The sequence below is a fragment of the Sander lucioperca genome, chromosome 15 (genome assembly GCF_008315115.2).
Source record: "Sander lucioperca isolate FBNREF2018 chromosome 15, SLUC_FBN_1.2, whole genome shotgun sequence".
Classification (NCBI taxonomy): Eukaryota; Metazoa; Chordata; class Actinopteri; order Perciformes; family Percidae; genus Sander; species Sander lucioperca.
In genome coordinates this window covers 24,423,843-24,441,821 of record NC_050187.1, presented here as the reverse complement: position 1 = coordinate 24,441,821, position 17,979 = coordinate 24,423,843, and the positions used below count along the sequence as shown (strand labels likewise).

The window sequence follows — 17,979 nt, the reverse complement described above, 5'->3', positions numbered from 1 at the left end:
TTAGCGACTTTTGGAGCTGGTGCTAGCGACTTTCATTGGAAAAGAGTTGGCAACACTGCTCACAGGCGGTCAGTCTCTTAGTAGCCTCGCGCAGCAGTCCCAGCCTGCAGAGAGGAGACACACACCACTCCGCGTCCAGGCTGCACACACGCACACATCGTTACATCATAGCCTCAACTTATTGAAAACACAACTAATCCACATCCAAATTATTTCAAAACCAAACAAAAATAGAGAGATTTCTAGTGAGGACCAACAAGGCAACCGACGCACCACCAGCTGCAAAAAAGCTTTGAAGGTACATTGAAGCATACCTGGCTCAGGTCTCACATTAACATCGCCTACCTGCAAGCTTCTGTCAAAAATGCAGATGATATGCCTACTGTTAGGCCTAGTAATAATAACAGTAATAAAGCATGAATTCATATCAGAGGTCTGGTGCCAATTCCCAATTATAGCAATAGCCTAGTAATGATAATAGGCCTACTACTACTCATGATAATAATAATAATAATGCCTGCAAGCTCACATTAGAAGTCTGGTGCTACTGCCAATTATAACAATAGCCTAGTAATGATAATAGGCCTACCTACCGCTACTGATGACAATAATAATAATAATAGTGTGGGCCTAAAAATAATAGCCTAGCCTAGGGCTATCTATCTATCTATCTATCTATCTATGCAAGGTGGTGTAGTGGGGGTGGCGCCGGGAAGGGGGGGCCCAACTGCAATGAACCAGCTTTGGGGGGGCCCAGCTTGCAAAAGGTTGAGAACCCCTGCCTTAGGTCATTGCAGGTTCACGTGTTGTGCACTACCTTGTTACCATTACCTATGTAACATATTTGACTTTGGTTTTGGGTTCAGGTGGAACACCCGCAGAGAAGTAAAAAACCTGCATGGCACAAGGTCTTATCCAAACAGAGGAAACGAGCGGTGGTGGCCTGCCTAAGGATGGCTCCGCTCTACAACTTACCCAGGTACAAAAATATCTCTGACTACATTAGCATTAGCATATGAAAGCCCTATGGCCGTGTGTTGTTTGTATTTGATATATGAATAGTATTTGATTGTATGTGTCTTGAAAATTATAGCTCCACTCTCTAGTGGACGTAATCATCACCTCGGATAGGTATAAGAGGCTTTGATGAATTGTTAATAATGGGTCTAATCAGAGCTATTTTATAGTCATATGCTGCCTCTTTTTTATTTCTTATTTGCATTTGTGTATGCAAATGGTAATCTCTTGTTGTCTCTTTACCCTTTCCTCTTCCTCCCCAGGCACAGAGCTGTCAACCTGTTCCTCCAAGGCTACAATAAATCCTGGATATCAGTTGAGGACCACAGCTTTGAGGAGAAGCTTGTGGATGATTTGGCTGTGAGTGGAAAAGCAAGCCATTGTTAGTAGTATAAAAACAATTCTGTAACAGATACTTATTTTTGTAACAATCAAGTATCAAAAACTGAGGAGGACACGCTGTTGGATGCTGTCCTCCTCTCCTACTCTTTCTTCAATGCCTAACAAATCTATCTCTTTCTCTCCCTGACCCTGTCTTTCTGCTTGAGCAGCACTGGTTGAAGCCTGAAAATATTGTAAACAAATTAATAACATAACTAATTACACTGGTCGGACTGTTCAGCTCTGTTTCAGACTGATACCTCCGGTTCAGGCTGGTCCTCATCCTCCACAAGTGCCTTTTTCAGTTGCGGAAAATACTTTTTAATACTCATCTGGATTGAAGCAGCAAACATTCAGTGTAAGAGTAAAAAAATGACATAACATCATTTATAATAAGTTTATTTGATTCACAGCTGCTACATATATTGTTTTGACCTTGACAACCCAACTGCATTTTACAAACTTGCGACTAGTTAACTTTGTAAAGCAGGAGCAATCGCTTGTTTGCTAAGAGTCGGGTCGGGACTCCAACATTAACACACTGACAACATTGTATTCAGAATATAAAATATTTGTATAGCACTTTATAATGTGTGATTGTGTAGAGGTGTTCACGAGATACCAACCTTTAGTGAACTTGTGAATTTCGCCAGCCGTCTTCTCTCGTTTTCATGGAGACAGATGCTGTGTGCACAGAGGGGAGGGGCTGTGTGTGTGTGTGTGTGTGTGTGTGTGTGTGTGTGTGTGTGTGTGTGTAGCCTATGTGAGAGAGACGTGTGAGTGACAGAGAGACGGAGGAGAGCAGTGAAAGGAAATGCTATGTGCTATGTTTTAAATAGCGTTAAAAAAGTATGTGGCGGCCGGTGTTGATTGTGTGGCACACCGCCACAAATTAGTCTATGTGTGGGAAACACTGGCTTTACCATTTTGTACTAATAGTAAATGATACAAGATACTCTCCAACAGTCGTCAGTCAAACCATATCTGTGGGAAGCCACTGCTATTTTCTAATTCGAAAAATTGTAATGTCTTTTCTTCCTTTTTTTTAATATGGTTGTATTGATTTCACAGGAAATGTTACTATAAACAAAGGGCTTATTTTTTACATTTTCACCCCAACCCCAAGTCCCACATAAAGTTTGCAAGTAAAACAGCAGAATTTGTTTTTGTACTCTCATGAAATTAGATGAATATGTAGGCCACATGTATGCACATATGTACATATTTATGCAGGTACATACATAAGAAAGAAGAAATGAAATGTAAATAAATAAAATATAAAAGGGAAAAAAAGAAAAAGATTAAAAAGAAATTTAATCATTCAGTCATTCAATGGCTTTTTACGTTCAGAATCCGATGAAACACATTTACTTCCATATGGGAATATCATGAGGTCTTTAAGCCATAAAGAAGCTTTGGGGGAAAATGGTGACTTCCACTCCAACAATATCCTTCTATGTGCTAAAAAGAATGCAAAGGCAATAGCATCCCTTATTTTCCTCCCTAACAATCGATGGCCTGGTAATACTCCAAAAATAATAATGTCTGTACATGGAGTCAACACAATGTTCAAAGCCCTAGACAGGTGGTTAAAAATAGCTGTCCAGTAACCCTGAAGACGAGGACAAGCCCAATGTCCATCTGTCAATTTAGCTGGTGACATGTGGCACCTATGAGTGATGGTTATTGTGGATAGGGCTGTGGTTATTCTGCTCTCGGAGTCCAAAAGCAAATCTAAATTGAGACCAGATTCTTAAAGTTGAAATAATCACTGGGTCACAAGAAAATTTGGCTGGTTGGATGGGAATACTAGATGAGAGCAGAGCCAAATGTAAAGTAGCAGGGAAAGATTTAGCCTCAAACTCACACCAACTCAGTGTTGGCTCCTTGATCCATAGAGTCATTTTGTGTATATTAGCCGCCCAATAGTACATTTTTAGATTAGGAAGACCCAATCCACCTATGGATCTATGTATCAGTAAATATTGTCATCTGATCCTGGGGGTCTTGTCTTTCCATATGAAAGAGGAAATAAGCTTGTTTATCGCATGGAAAAAAGATTCAGGTAAAAAGAGTGGCAAGCTTTGGCAGAGGTACATTTTAATACAATTTACCCTACCTGCAATGGATATATGACATTCCATCTCTCTAGGTCCGCGTAAAGCATAATAAATCATCTGCATATAATGAAAGGTGATGTTGTGTATCAAATCTAAGAATTCCTTGATTAAAGTTGGCAGATTTAAGTGCAATAGATGAAGGCTCAATAGCCATTGCAAACTACAACAAACTCAGAGGACACCCCTGATGGGATCCTCTGCCAAGGGTGAAATATTGGGACCTCATCCCATTAGTGTTTATGGAGGCCCTTGGTGAAGAATACAAGAGAGTGATCCAGGAAATAAGCTTGGGGCCGATTCAGAATCTCTTAAAAACCTTGAAGAGGTACCCCCACTCAACCCTATCAAAAGATTTCTCAGCATCCAAAGAGACCACCACCTGTGGTGTCTCATCGGATGGTGAAGAGAAAATAATATTAAGAAGCATACGGATGTTAGAGAAGGAGTGGAAGTTTTTCATGAACCCGGTTTGTTCGGGTGAGATAATGTTAGGCAGCACCTGTTCAAGCTGGATAGCTAATGCCTTAGCTAGAATTTTATAGTCTGCATTTAAAAAAGAAATTGGCCGGTAAGAGTTGCAATCTGAGTCGTCTTTGCCAGTTTTTAGTATTAAAGTAATTGTGGCCTCGGTTGAGAGTCTAGGGCAGGGTCTCCCTGTCCAGAGAGTCGTCAAACATTTTTAAAAGGACAGGGGCCAATTTATCAATACATCTTTTGTAGAACTCTATTGGATAACCTTCCGGACCAGGGGCCCTGCTGCTTTGCATTAGTTTAATTGAGTCTGCTATTTCACTAGGTTTTAGGGGACAATCCATCTCGCTGACCTGAGTAGCAGGTATAGATAGAAATTCCAGGTTATCAAGAAATCGTATCATCTGTTCATTATCAGGGGGAGATTGTGAGATGTACAACTTTGAATAAAAGGTTATAAAGGTATCATTAATGACTGATGGGATCACTGTAAGTTCACCAGAGTGGGTTTTTATTTGTTTAATTTGCTGGGATGCTGAGTGGGCCTTGATTTGATGTGACAAATGGTGTCCTGCCTTCTCACCATACTCAAAAACCAATCTGCGTGATCGTAACAATAACTTTTCTGACTCTTGGGTTGAGAGTAAATTGTAATTCATCTGGAGATTGTGTCTAATTTTGTCCAATTCAGGAGATTGAGTCGAATTGAAAGTTTGCTGTTCACGTCTCTTATTCTTTCCATAAGCTTTTCTTGTTCTTGTTTTTTCAATTTGACTGCCTCACAGAGTACAATATAATCTCTCCTCGGACAACTACCTTCAGAGTCTCCCAAAGTAGAGATGGGGATATGAATTCAGAGTTGTTCGATATAAGGAAACCATCAATAGCTTTTGAGATTGTTTCACTGAATATATCAGTGTTTTCTGTAGAAGCGTGAAGGAGAGGTCAAGCAACAACGGAGCATGATCAGATATTACAATAGTGGAGTATTCTATGCTATTTACAGCAGCAGAAAAAAAACAATCCTAGAAAATGTCTTGTGGATGTGAGAGTAGAAGGAAATATTGTTTTTTGTCAGGGAAAAGAACACGCCATGGGTCAATACTACCATTTTGGAAGGAGGGTTCCTTTTAGGGCAGGATTTGTCGAATAGTGGATCTATTGCACAGTTGAGGTCACCTCCCAAAATGAAATGGTGGGAGTTCAGGTCAGGCAGGACTGAGATCATTTTTGCAATGAATGATTCATCATCCCAGTTAGGTGTGTAGAGATTGACGAGAGCAACATCGTTATTGAGAGAACCAGAAACTATGATGAAGCGGCCTTGAGGGTCAGCAATGACTTCAGTTGGGAAAAATTGGACCTTCTTATGTATTAAAATGGCCATGCCCCTTGCCCTAAAGTGGGAGTGAAAGGTTTGGCCAACCCATGAGGCTTTTAATCTGTGATGGTCTTTAGTAATTAAATGGGTCTCTTGTAAAACGGTAATGTCAGTCTTAAGATGTTTTAGGTGGAAAAACATTCTACCTCTCTTAACTGGGCCATTGATCCCTTTAACATTCCAAGACACAAATCTCAGACATGATCCCCCATTCCTTGTTACATTAGCTTTTATCAAACATTAAGGAGTAAGGGGAGGGTAATGTAAAGTAGTGTCTTGTTGAGAGAGAGATATGGAGGAGACAAGAAAGATAAGATAGGAAAAAAGGGCAGAAAACATGATAAATAAAGAGTAGTACTTTTTGACTTTTCTAATATTAGAGCCATCTCACCACCATGCACAATTACTCCCGAGTAAATTGAATAAGCATATTCAAATTTACTTAATTTAGTTGTGTTTTCAGTGTAAACACACTACATTCTTAAACCCTGTTTATAATTAGTACATACAAGATTGAGTAAGTTCTGCCTGTAGAGCACACTCCCTGATGCTGTCCCTTAAATATTTCACTGTGGTCAAGTAGACAGTTGTGATTTGACATTGTGCATACATTATTTTTTATGTTAACGCTTTAAACATTTATATTGAAAAAGTTAAAACATCAAGGCTTTTGAAGTATGTGTATATTTAGCAGAAGTTCCTCATAAATATAGTTTTGTCTTCTCTGTGCATGTAAACATGATCCTGTTATGTATGTTTGTGTATATTGTATATTGTGTGTTTGCACCAGCCAGTGTTTGACATTATTTGACAACACACACTAATGGCTTTACTCTTTCTCTGGACTGCAGAGCGGAGGAGTGATGGAGCTGTGCGGAGGTGTCAGAGTGGAAGAAAAGAAGGTGGAAGAAGGGGCCCAACCAATCGATCCCCTCCTACAACTCATTACACTCTTCAGTCGAAGCGCCCTGATGGAAATGAGGTAGGCGTGTGTGTGTGTGTGTGTGTGTGTGTGTGTGTGTGTGTGTGTGTGTGTGTGTGCATTCTAAAACATCACATGCAGTTAAAACCCTGTTCTACTGGTCCAACTCATCACCAAGAATGTCAATATTAGACTCGTCAGAATCATGATTTATTGAAATCTACAATATGTTTCAATTCTTTGTAGGTTCTCTTTTTAGTCATGACATGATTTGGTCGACCAATCCCATTGAGGTATCTCTGGGATATTCTCATGATATTCTGCAGAGAATAATATCCAATTTGTCTTCCCTGATCACAGTAAGCTTGGAAATGACGGTCTCTATACGTCCTATGCTGCTATTATGGCCAAGGTAATAGAACATGAGGATGATCCTATTAGTAGATATTTGTTGGTAATGTGTTCAAATAATGCATTTCATTTTTTTGCTCTCATGTCTTTGGGCATGTCACATGCAATATATAACAAAATGTGTTTGTACATTTTGTACCTCTTCTATATTGATTTATTTTCTAACCCTTTTTTTTTTTATCACCACCCTGCGTTGTATGTTTGATCTCCAAGAGCTGCCACAGAGAGGATGACGATGATGATGATGATGAAGAACAGGAGGTGGAAAGCTTTGAAGTGAGGGAATGGGCTCTTATTTTTGAAATAGATTTTAAGTGTTTCTTGCTTACAGTATTTAATTGTAATTGGCTTGACGTTTTTCATCTTTAATATTTTCTTTTGCAATAATAATACAAAATATAGCCACAAGCGCCAATTTTGGGTTCAAAACCTTTCCCGGCCAACGAAAGGAAGCAGCCCAGTCGCCAAAGTTAAAGCTGCAAGCAGCATTGAGCGGGTTTCAGGCTTCACAAAGCTGAGCAAAGTCGCTTCAGATGGCTTAACTCTGTAGAAAAAGGGGTGAGACCCAGCACACTCGTTTCATCAATGTAATGGATGCAGCAATATAAGTCCTGCCATTTCACCCCCCCCCCCCTTAATCGTATTTTAACGAAGATTGGTACGCACGTTCAGGTCTTTGTGTCGGATGTCTCCGTTGAGAAGACCTTGAGTTATAGCGATTCCCTGCTAAGCCGCGCTTTTTGCTATGTGTTTTGAATGATGGTGGCCATGGTTTTTGACCAATATTGCTCATTTGTAGTAGAAATGTGTCTTCCGCAAGGCTGTATACCAATTCTGGTATTGATAGACTCAAACTTGACAAAAGCCAAGTTTATGGTCAAAGAGGCTTTTTTGTAGAGCAAATTGAGCTGGACTTGTGTGAGAAATTTCAAGTCAATCGGACTCACGGTGTGAGGGGTGTGGCATTTTAAAGTTTTAACTTTGGGACTTAAGTTATAGCGTCACAATCAGGCCAAATGGCATCATATTTTATGCAAAGCATAAGCACATCATTTCTAGTTGTGGTGACAACTTGACAAAAAGCATAATTAAGCATATAATGCTAAATAGGCAACGTCCACATGCATCAATCCAAATAACACTTCAGATCATGGTTAATACTCACCCCCAAGTTATGATTAAACGGTGTGTATTCAAGTTTGTGCATGTCAATACTCAATTTATCTATAGAAATATTCTTTTTAACGTCATGTTGTAATATGATATAATTCTTAAAGCACATTGAGTCAATTGGACTTCCTTGTGAAGGGCGTGGCCTTTCAAAAATCACATTTTTAAACCTTAATTACAGGCTCATATTTCTTGGGAACCTAATGCATTGGGCCAAGTTTCTAAACCGGCACAAAAACAATAGGGTTCTACCCCTTCAGGGTAAATTAATAATATATAATTGGCATTTAAGTTATATTCAATTTAACAAATTATTTGACAATTTTCTAAGAGAGATATATATACAGTATATATATATATATATATATATATATATATATATATATATATATATATATATACAGTAGTGAATTGACCTTTCTGTGGCTCAGGAGAAGGAGATGAAGAAACAGAAGTTAGTGTACCAGCAGGCCAGGCTGCATCGTCGTGGAGCTTCTGAGATGGTCCTACAAACCATCAGTGCCAGCAAAGGTAGGGAAATATTAAATACTGATAAATGATTCATAATACTAATTCCAATAAATGACTTGTATTTAGGTTAGTCTGTTGCTTAGTGGAGGGGCATTCACTTTTAGCAAGTTTTTGCTGAGCCAATCATAAGCAAGATACTTTATATTTGCTGAATACTGAACCAAAGAGGAGCTGACTCCTGGTCTCAGTAGCATAAAGTAAATCATTTCTTTGTGCTTTGTCTCTTTTTAAAATGAGCATCGTGATCTGAAGCAGTTTATTTTTCATTTGAGTTGGTACTGTACATCCTCTGATTGTGATCAATTTCCCATCCCATCAGGTGCCATGGGCTCCATGATTGCTCCTACATTGAAGCTGGGTATTGCTGTTCTCAATGGAGGGAATGCCACTGTTCAACAGGTATAAATGCTGCATTTGTGTGTCCTCCTCAAATCATACAACTTGTTTGTCTTGGGATCCCTAGAATAGGTTTGTATATTCACAAGTATCTGACATTGGCCATTTCTACATCTCCAGCAGGGACTAAAGAGTTTAATATCACGAAACAAAACATTATTAAAATTAACACAGGTGAAAGAAAGAAGAGTTAAGATTAGAGTTGTGAGACTAAGAAATAAGGTTATTACAGCAGCTAGATTGGATTGCTAGATTAATTTCATTCAGGAGAAGAAATGTGAAATATAAGCACAATCATTCTGTATATTAAAAAGTATATTAATTAGTAACTTATCAGTAAATAGAAAAGTAAAGCTGTAAAATATGGTATACAGTAAACAGTTGTGGACTGTGGAAATGTGGGCTGCTGTTGTAGCAACTGCTTAATAAACACGGTATTTGTAATGAATAGAGATGGATGTTTTCATGTCATTATGAATAACTATAATTAATTATATTTCTACATTAGTATTTAAACATGTACAGTTTTTCCCTTCATATTCTGTCTTCTTATTAACATGATGCTGCAGAAAAGCTGGAAGTAGTAAAAACATTTTTTTAAGTTAATATTTGCTTCAGATGAGATCCTCCCACATTTATCCAACCTCGTCTTTGATGCTTTTGTTTGATAGAAAATGCTGGATTATCTGAAAGAGAAGCAAGACATTTGCTTCTTTCAGAGCATGGCTGGACTCATACGGTCATGTAGGTGAGTGTCTGTAGGAAAATTCTCCTGTCAAATGTCACAAAGGCTTTCAGACTTCATGTGCTGATGGATGAAAATTATAAGAGTGTAAAAGCTTTTTTTTTTTTTATCTGTGCGTGCATGCGTGCACGCACGGTTTTCTGCTATCCAGTGTTCTAGATCTGAATGCATTTGAGAGGCAGAACAAAGCAGAAGGATTAGGCATGGCCATGGACGAGAGCTCAGGTACTGTATTCATATGGAAATACAATCAGTTTCTGATGAAGCCATGTCAGGACAGAAGAGCCTGCTGTGAGATCCTTGGACTTGAAAATACTCTAAATTCACACTCCAAAGTCCTATTTTTTTCTCTGCCTTTCTCAGTCTTCAATATTATTAACAGCTGTCTGCCTTCATTGTGGCCTGTTTTTCTGTTTTCTTACCTCTTTCAAAATTCTCCGTTCTGTCATTCATTCTGTCCTCCATATCCTACAGTATTACTTCATTCCTTGCCCTTCATCCTTTTATTTCTTGCCCTATCTTTTTCCCAGGAGAGAAGGTGATGCCTGACAAAGACATAACTTGTGACCTATTCCGTTTTCTACAGCTGCTCTGTGAAGGACACAACTCAGGTTATTTGGCCTATGCTGTATCCACTTACACAATGTCACAAAGTTCACATATATTATATTGTCTATAAAAAAAGGACAACATACAGGGTTTGTTGTTTGTTTTTTTTACCTCAATGCCACTTTAAAATGATGGTAATAAGAGCTTAACACTGATTCATAATTGCTGCAAAAACATTAGGTTTGCTCTAGTTGACGTCCATTGTCTAATTACAATGTCTACACAGGATGAATTTCTTTGCAATGCTCTTTTCACATTCTATTCAGCATGCTCTTACTTCCTTCATGTCTTAGATTTCCAGAATTACTTGAGAACACAAACAGGCAACAACACCACTGTCAACATCATAATAACCACTGTGGACTATTTACTGAGAGTACAGGTAAGTCTACAGTGATGCTGGACTAACTAACCAAACCAAACTAGTATACAGCTGTTCCAGTTATTGTCCAAAAATATTGTTCATCAACAGGTTCATCATGTCTTTAAACTAATGGTTAATTCAAGCTCATGAACCACAAATACATTTTTCTGTGCCACCCACTATAGGAGTCAATCAGTGACTTCTACTGGTACTACTCGGGGAAGGAAGTCATTGATGTACATGGACAACAGATCTTCTCCAAGGCCATAAAAGTGGCCAAACAAGTCTTCAACACACTCACTGAGTACATACAGGTCAGTCAGTTTCCATTACGTGTTACAGTGTGTTTCATGTATGATTCTTTAAGTTCCTACTGAACATATATTTGTCAGAACGTTGATTTGTTTCTTAAAACGATGCAGCTCACATTATTAGTGTTCATACAGGGCCCATGTACTGGGAACCAACAGAGTCTAGCTCACAGTCGTCTGTGGGACGCTGTAGTGGGATTCCTCCATGTCTTTGCCCACATGCAGATGAAGCTCTCGCAGGTATAGCACATTGGTCCACTGACATTTGATAAGCTTATTTCCCTCCAAAATTCTACTGAATCATAAGAATAATGATACTCTAGGTCAGGGTTCTCATTCTGGAGGTCTCGACCCAGGTCGCAAAATGATTTCCATGGGTTGCCAGATGGTTGCGGAGTAAAAAACAAAATAACATTAACATTGTTTGTGACAGTGTTACAGAGTGTGCTGTTTCACATATTTATTTATGTTCACACAAGAAAACAGAAAGAACATGAAAGAAAACACAAACATGTATCTTTTAGGACCTTTGCCTTGCTCAGAGGCCGTACATTAGATAGGACATTGGAAACAGCAATCTTTAGGATTTATCTGATAACCCATTGGCAAAATAAAACTCCACACCAACCTGTTTATTCTAGTGGGTGGCGACTCGGAAAGGTTGAGAACCACTGGTCTAGGTGATAGTATACTGTAGGGCTTTTACCCCAGAGTCCTCACTTTAGTCCTCATGTTAATACAAAACATTTACGGTTTATCTGTTGTTGCAAGCATTGTAAACTTCTTCTGGTAGTGTATCTGGTAAATATGTAAAAATCTAAAATATGAAGTAACTTTGCTACTATTCACTTAAATGTAACTGTAAATATATTTTCTTGTAAACAGGATTCAAGGCAAATTGAGCTTCTGAAAGAGCTTATGGATTTACAAAAGGACATGGTTGTTTTTTTGCTTTCCATGTTAGAAGGCAAGATTTCCACTTATTCTGTTTTTTTTTCTCACAATTATCAATATAAATGGTTTAACAGTTATTATTAATCAATGACATTATTTCTCTGCTCGTCTCTCTTCCCTGCAGGTACTGTCGTTAATGGAACTATTGGAAAGCAGATGGTGGATATGTTAGTGGAATCATCAGGCAATGTGGAGATGATCCTCAAGTTTTTTGACATGTTTCTCAAACTTAAAGACCTCACCTCCTCAGATACCTTTAGAGAGTACGACCCTGATCATAAGGGCTGCATCTCTAGGAAGGACTTCCAGAAAGCCATGGAGATTTGCAAGCATTTTTCCCAAGCCGAGATTCAGTTCCTCCTCTCCTGCATTAAAACCGACGATAGTGAAATTGTGGATTTTGAGGCCTTTGTGGATCGCTTCCATGAGCCAGCCAAAGACATCAGCTTCAGCATTGCTGTTCTCCTCACCAATTTGTCCGAACACATGCCCAACGATTTAAGACTTAGGACATTCTTGGAACTGGCAGAGTGTGTCTTGACTTACTTCCGGCCCTACCTAGGACGTATTGAGATCCTTGGCAGTGGGAAGCGCATTGAACGTGTCTACTTTGAGATCAGTGAATCCAGCCGCACACAATGGGAGAAGCCTCAGGTCAAAGAGTCCAAGAGGCAGTTTGTTTTTGATGTGGTCAATGAGGGTGGAGAAAAGGAGAAAATGGAGATGTTTGTCAATTTCTGTGAGGATACCATCTTTGAGATGCAACTAGCAGCCCGGATATCTGGCTCTGCCACTGGAGAGAGATATGCTGACAAAGGGGGAGAGGAAAAGAGAAAGGGTGAAGAAGAAGCTCTGAACAACAAAGGAATGTTTTTCATTTATCATTGGTTGTTATTGCTGATATCTCTACTTTCTGTCAAAAACCTTAAGACATTGATGAAGATGACCCTGAAGGATATCCTCATGTCGGCCGTGTTCTTCCTCGCATTCATTTTTATGTCTCAGGTCCGGTGTATTTGTGTTGTTATTCGCAGCATCTTATACGTGTTTTACATAGTCTTTGTTAGTGGTGGGCTCATAGAGGGAGCCAAAATGATGAGTATATCGGACTTGCTCAGTGGTATCCTTGAGCCAACTCTTGATGAGGTCATGGAGGTGCCAAGTGGTGTGGATCGGCTGAGGAAGTACTCTGCCAGTTTCTCCTCCCAGAGAGAATTGATGGAGTTTGGGCATGTGGCAGCTGGGACCTCCCCCAGGGAGGTGGATGTACTGTCAGACATATTCGGCCTCAAAGTGAAGAAGGAGGAAGGTCAATACCGAGTTATAACACAAGACCTTGCCCCTAGTCTGACTGACCTGTTCAACACAACCTCCAAAACAATTGCCATCGCTGATTTGTCTGAGAAGCATCAGGAGACGGTATGGATTCATTTGTATCTTTGGATATGAGACAATGTCCAAAGTTTTGTTCAGCATCATTTTGTTAGTTTTTATATTGCTTTGATACTTTTACTGATTTATATACATTTTTGATTTCCATATGAATTTTGCTGACAGCAACATAAGGCCCCCAGCGCCACAGAGGGAAAAACAGAAGATGAGACAATGCCTGAATTAAAGGACGCAAAGTGAGTGTGTCCCCATTAAATCCTCAAAGAGGGATTATTTAACTTCCTCATAACAACTTAAGTATTAGATGCTGAGTCAGTTAATGTAGAAAAAAAAATACTTACATGTAATGCAATACATAAGCATTGCATTACATTACAGTGCACTAGGTAGTAGAGCATGGTGTGTCTAAAACCAATACAAACTACATTGTCAAATTAATCACTGTGATGTTCATGTCACACTTCATCAAAAAACAACTTGAAGTTATTAAGAAGTACAAGGTTAATTTCATCACCTCAGATCTTTGACCTTCCCTTTGTTTGTGATTGGACTGTTTGTATTGTAGAGGGAAGGAATCTGAGAAGAAAACTGGAAAAGAGAAAGCAGAGGCAGAATGGAAAGCCAAGACATGCTCTAATAAGGCAGAGGAACCAGAGAGCCAAAACTCTGCCTTCTGGGAGATGATAAGCACTCATAACAAGAGCCTGCTGGTAATATACAAATACATACACATACCAACACAGATGCACACTTACAGGAACGTCAATTTGCATGCACAGGCATAAATTATGTACAAAACATCTGAATGTTTTTCCCCCTTTTTTCCAGAATTACTTTGCAAGGAATTTTTATAATATGCGCTTACTGGCTCTGTTTGTCGCCTTTGCAATCAACTTCATCCTCCTCTTCTACAAGGTGAGAGTTTGCTTGTGAGAGAAATTCTAAATTACATTTGCAGTGGTATTAAATTTGGAAAGTAATTAAGTACATGTACTCAAGTACTTCGACTCCCCTACATTTCAGAGGGAAATATTGCACTTTAACTTCAATACATTTATCTTACTGCCGAGTCACTAGTTCACTCTAGAGAATTTTACATACAAAACATGGGGTCATCACAATTAATATGTTATGAACTACTAATCAGTCAAAATTAGCAGCACCTGAACCATTCTGAATAATACAATGCTATGTACACAAGAATGCATCAGTAATAATAATCCAATAATGTATGTGTGGTCCATTTTTCTGCATAACAACGATAATTGAAGTAAATCTTTCTATTAATACTTTTATACTTTTACCTGGGTAAAATTTTGGATGCAGAACTTTTATCTGTCTTAGAGTATTTTCACCAGAGCCTGTATAACAATTCACCAGAGACTGTGGCAGATAGGAGCTGATCTAACTCTATGATCTATTGTATGCTTTAGTTTGGTGCTTTCGAATTGTATTGCAATTAATAAACTGTGTTTCTCATATTTTGTCAAAAAAAGTATGCTTGTATGTCTTTGGTGAAGTCACTCTCTCTTACGGTCTACCCAGGTAGCATCCTTGCCTGCATCACAAAAAGAGGAAGGATTGGTCACATCTGGTAACAGTGAGGATCTGGACTCTGCTGCTGACGACGACAAACAGGGCAGAGATTATTTTGTGCTGGAGGAGAGCAGTGGATACATGGAGCCGTCGCTCCGATTCCTGGCTGTAGCTCACACAATCATCTCCTTCTGTTGTATTATCGGGTACTACTGCCTCAAGGTAGACTGGCTCGAGCACATATTTTTGAACCCCTTTCACTATTTTGAATCAGTATCTCTCCATCATATAGACCTAGAGTATATTTTAAAACCACAGAAGAATTGACAATTAAGCACATTGCTAACAAAGATAGGCTTTGACCCATACAGCTAATCCAAATTTGTTTGAGATTTGAAATTTTGCCAACTCAACACCGGACTCAAGTAATCACTGTAGTGCATTTGATTGGCAGTTACCATTGGTGATCTTTAAACGTGAGAAGGAAGTGGCAAGAAGGCTGGAGTTTGACGGGCTGTATGTCACAGAGCAGCCCGCTGAGGAGGACATCAAAGGGCAATGGGACCGACTGGTCATTAACGCACCGTATGTTCACAGCTACATAAATCAGCTAGGCTGATGTCATATTAACATTAAACATGTTTTGTACTTTAAGTTTGAGAAACTCGCTGTTTGCACTATTTTATAGTAATGTTACAAGTTGTACAGTACAGAAATGTTTTACATACAGTGATGTTTCAGTTGTAAATATGTTTTTAATTTCAATTTTAAACTATTTGTTGAAACTATTTGTTTGTCTTTTCAGATCATTTCCAAGTAATTATTGGGATAAATTTGTGAAGAGGAAGGTAAGGTCTTCAGGGTACTGCAGTTTTGATTTTGCACAGCAAAAAATATTAAACATTCAATTCTTAATGTGCTTACGAATGTATGTAATTGTGCGCATATTTCACTCAGTGACAGTTCATTAAGAAACTAACTGCAATGTAATGAGCCATTTAATGGCAGGTGTAATTATTCCCGTCACTAACCAAAACAATTTTATTGTCTCCAGAGACGGGGCAACACTTAGCTTTCTCATTTGGATCGCCTCTTGTATTATGAATATTATTCTTTGCTTTAACAAACTCATTTCTGGTCTTCTTTTTTAAGAACATTTAGTGCACTTGGAGAATTTTCAACTAAATTGTAGATAATAATATACTGTAGGAAAATAATAGGTCTGTTAAATTGAACTAGAATACTGTACCTGGTTTAAAGTCGTCAAATGGCTGCAAAGATGCATATTCCATCTCTACTACCCAAATTATATTTTTTAATTTAATTTAATTTAATTTTTTTTGGAGCCAGCATCTAGCAGGCATTGGTGACACTTCAGCATGGGCTTCAGCTTTTTGCCACTGGAGTGGCCACTTGGTCTATATACAGTACGTCTAGCACTGCCACATTGCATTTAATACTGCATTAGCCTGCAGTAAAATAGATAATAAAACGCCTTCAAGTGCTTCCGCTAATCCACTTTTTTTGGAGGGTGTAGATGAAAAATGGTTCTGTAATAAAACTAGACTTTGGTTGGTCAAGTGACAAAGTTTCTTAGAGCCACAACATCACAACAAGGATGAACTCTGCATCTGTCATAGGAATGAAGTAAATATTTACTAGCCAAGGTTCACTGTACATACACATTTTAGCAGGAAGGTAAAGAGTAAAAAATGCACCCATTAAAAATAAAACAGAACAAAGTTACCATCAGTCATTTACACAACCAACGTGCCACTGTGGAAGGCACAACCACTATGTCCCTACAAATCATATATCTGCAACACAAGTTTAAAAAAAAAAATCCTTACTTTTTTGTTCAGTAGCTATCATAAGTAGCACCGTCATCTTGTCAGCAGAACTAAGCTGCCATCTTATGGCACTTACTGTGCAGAAGAATTCAGCCTCTTACCTCTTGCTTTCTCCTGTCATTCTTTATTCAGGTGAAAAGGCACAGAAGAGACAACTGTTTTATGTAAACCTGTATTTTTGCCCTGTCAGGTGATGGATAAGTATGGTGACTTTTATGGCTGTGAGAAGATAAGTGAACTCCTAGGTCTGGACCAAGCCGCATTAGACTTCAGCTCTGAGAGAAAAGAAAGGAGGAGGCTTAAGAGAGAGACTGCCTGGAGTGCTCTGTGAGTAGAAAAAGTCCTTGCCATCTTGCATTCTTAAAAAGATCTGTGGGAAACTGCAGCTATCTAGTCAGTCATTTATATTGCATTGTATGCAGTTTCAGTTTCACAAAAAAAATGGGGATTGTTTAATGGAATAGCATTTTAAACAGTTTTTTTTCTTATTTCTGTTTGTCATTTGTCATATGTAACACATTAAAGGACAAGCTTTTCATATCAAGTTTTACATAATTGTTATAAATAAAAAATAATTCTGGCCTTTGACAGTTAAGAGTATGCAGTACACATACCAGCCTGCAATGATGATAGCAATGTGACATCCTTCTCTGGAGAATAGCTGAGAGTATGTTTGCATACAGGCAACCTGGTATTGATATAAAAGAAAAAAGTTCAAATAAGGAAATCGACACAGCTCTTTCTTTAATGCATTTTATTGTAGAGGTGAATAGGGCTCTAAATGACCCTTCTGATGAACATTTTAGTTAGCTTTATCCAATCTTGGCCTTGTTAATTACATCTTAAAACAACATTCTAAGACATTTGGATTGCTGTTGTCCTTATTAATAGTCTTCGCCATTTTAAATAACCATTTCAATAATACTGTGTATGTGTTTTGTGTATGTGTGTGTTACATAACAGGGGTGGCCAGACATAAGAAGGTCCTAGAACATTATGTTGTCCTTGAGGAGGAACAGGACATTCTGAAATGAAGCGACATAACACAGGCTCTTTTAGAAAAGACACTGTAGCACAAGGGTCTGAATTTAGCGATGGACATTTTGGCCTTATTTTCCTGGTTCTTGTGTGTTCATGTGTCTGTGTGATGATGCTATTTATTTCAGATTCAACTGCATTGACGTGAAGTACCAGGTCTGGAAACTAGGAGTTGTGTGCACTGACAATGTAAGTTCAGCTGTGTCTAATATTTTATGGCATCTGCTTAGTTTGTTTGTGTGTGCCCTCTTGTTCCTACGAAGCCAAGATAAAGGTGTCACTTCCTGCACTTTATGTTAACAGATAATGTAATATGACAGAGCAGTGTGTGTTAAACACATCTGATATTTTATGACTTATCCCTCATTTCTTTAATCTCT

General features: G+C 38.6%; 1 protein-coding gene across 2 annotated transcripts in view; it reads left to right on the top strand.

Annotated features, from left to right (window-relative positions):
* ryr2b (ryanodine receptor 2b (cardiac)) overlaps nt 1–17,979 on the top strand; it is a 74,895-nt gene that overhangs the window by 48,225 nt on the left and 8,691 nt on the right. For both annotated transcript variants that reach the window (XM_031308023.2, XM_031308016.2), the window contains exons 75-97: nt 867–979; nt 1,281–1,377; nt 6,222–6,352; nt 6,653–6,704; nt 6,917–6,979; nt 8,305–8,404; nt 8,724–8,803; nt 9,472–9,548; nt 9,697–9,770; nt 10,076–10,156; nt 10,448–10,536; nt 10,704–10,832; nt 10,965–11,069; nt 11,715–11,796; nt 11,908–13,202; nt 13,341–13,411; nt 13,741–13,885; nt 14,004–14,090; nt 14,721–14,933; nt 15,166–15,296; nt 15,517–15,559; nt 16,752–16,888; nt 17,728–17,788. In XM_031308023.2, the coding sequence (XP_031163883.1) occupies nt 867–979; nt 1,281–1,377; nt 6,222–6,352; nt 6,653–6,704; nt 6,917–6,979; nt 8,305–8,404; nt 8,724–8,803; nt 9,472–9,548; nt 9,697–9,770; nt 10,076–10,156; nt 10,448–10,536; nt 10,704–10,832; nt 10,965–11,069; nt 11,715–11,796; nt 11,908–13,202; nt 13,341–13,411; nt 13,741–13,885; nt 14,004–14,090; nt 14,721–14,933; nt 15,166–15,296; nt 15,517–15,559; nt 16,752–16,888; nt 17,728–17,788 (3,456 nt within the window). The remainder of the gene's footprint in view (nt 1–866; nt 980–1,280; nt 1,378–6,221; nt 6,353–6,652; nt 6,705–6,916; nt 6,980–8,304; nt 8,405–8,723; nt 8,804–9,471; nt 9,549–9,696; nt 9,771–10,075; nt 10,157–10,447; nt 10,537–10,703; nt 10,833–10,964; nt 11,070–11,714; nt 11,797–11,907; nt 13,203–13,340; nt 13,412–13,740; nt 13,886–14,003; nt 14,091–14,720; nt 14,934–15,165; nt 15,297–15,516; nt 15,560–16,751; nt 16,889–17,727; nt 17,789–17,979) is intronic.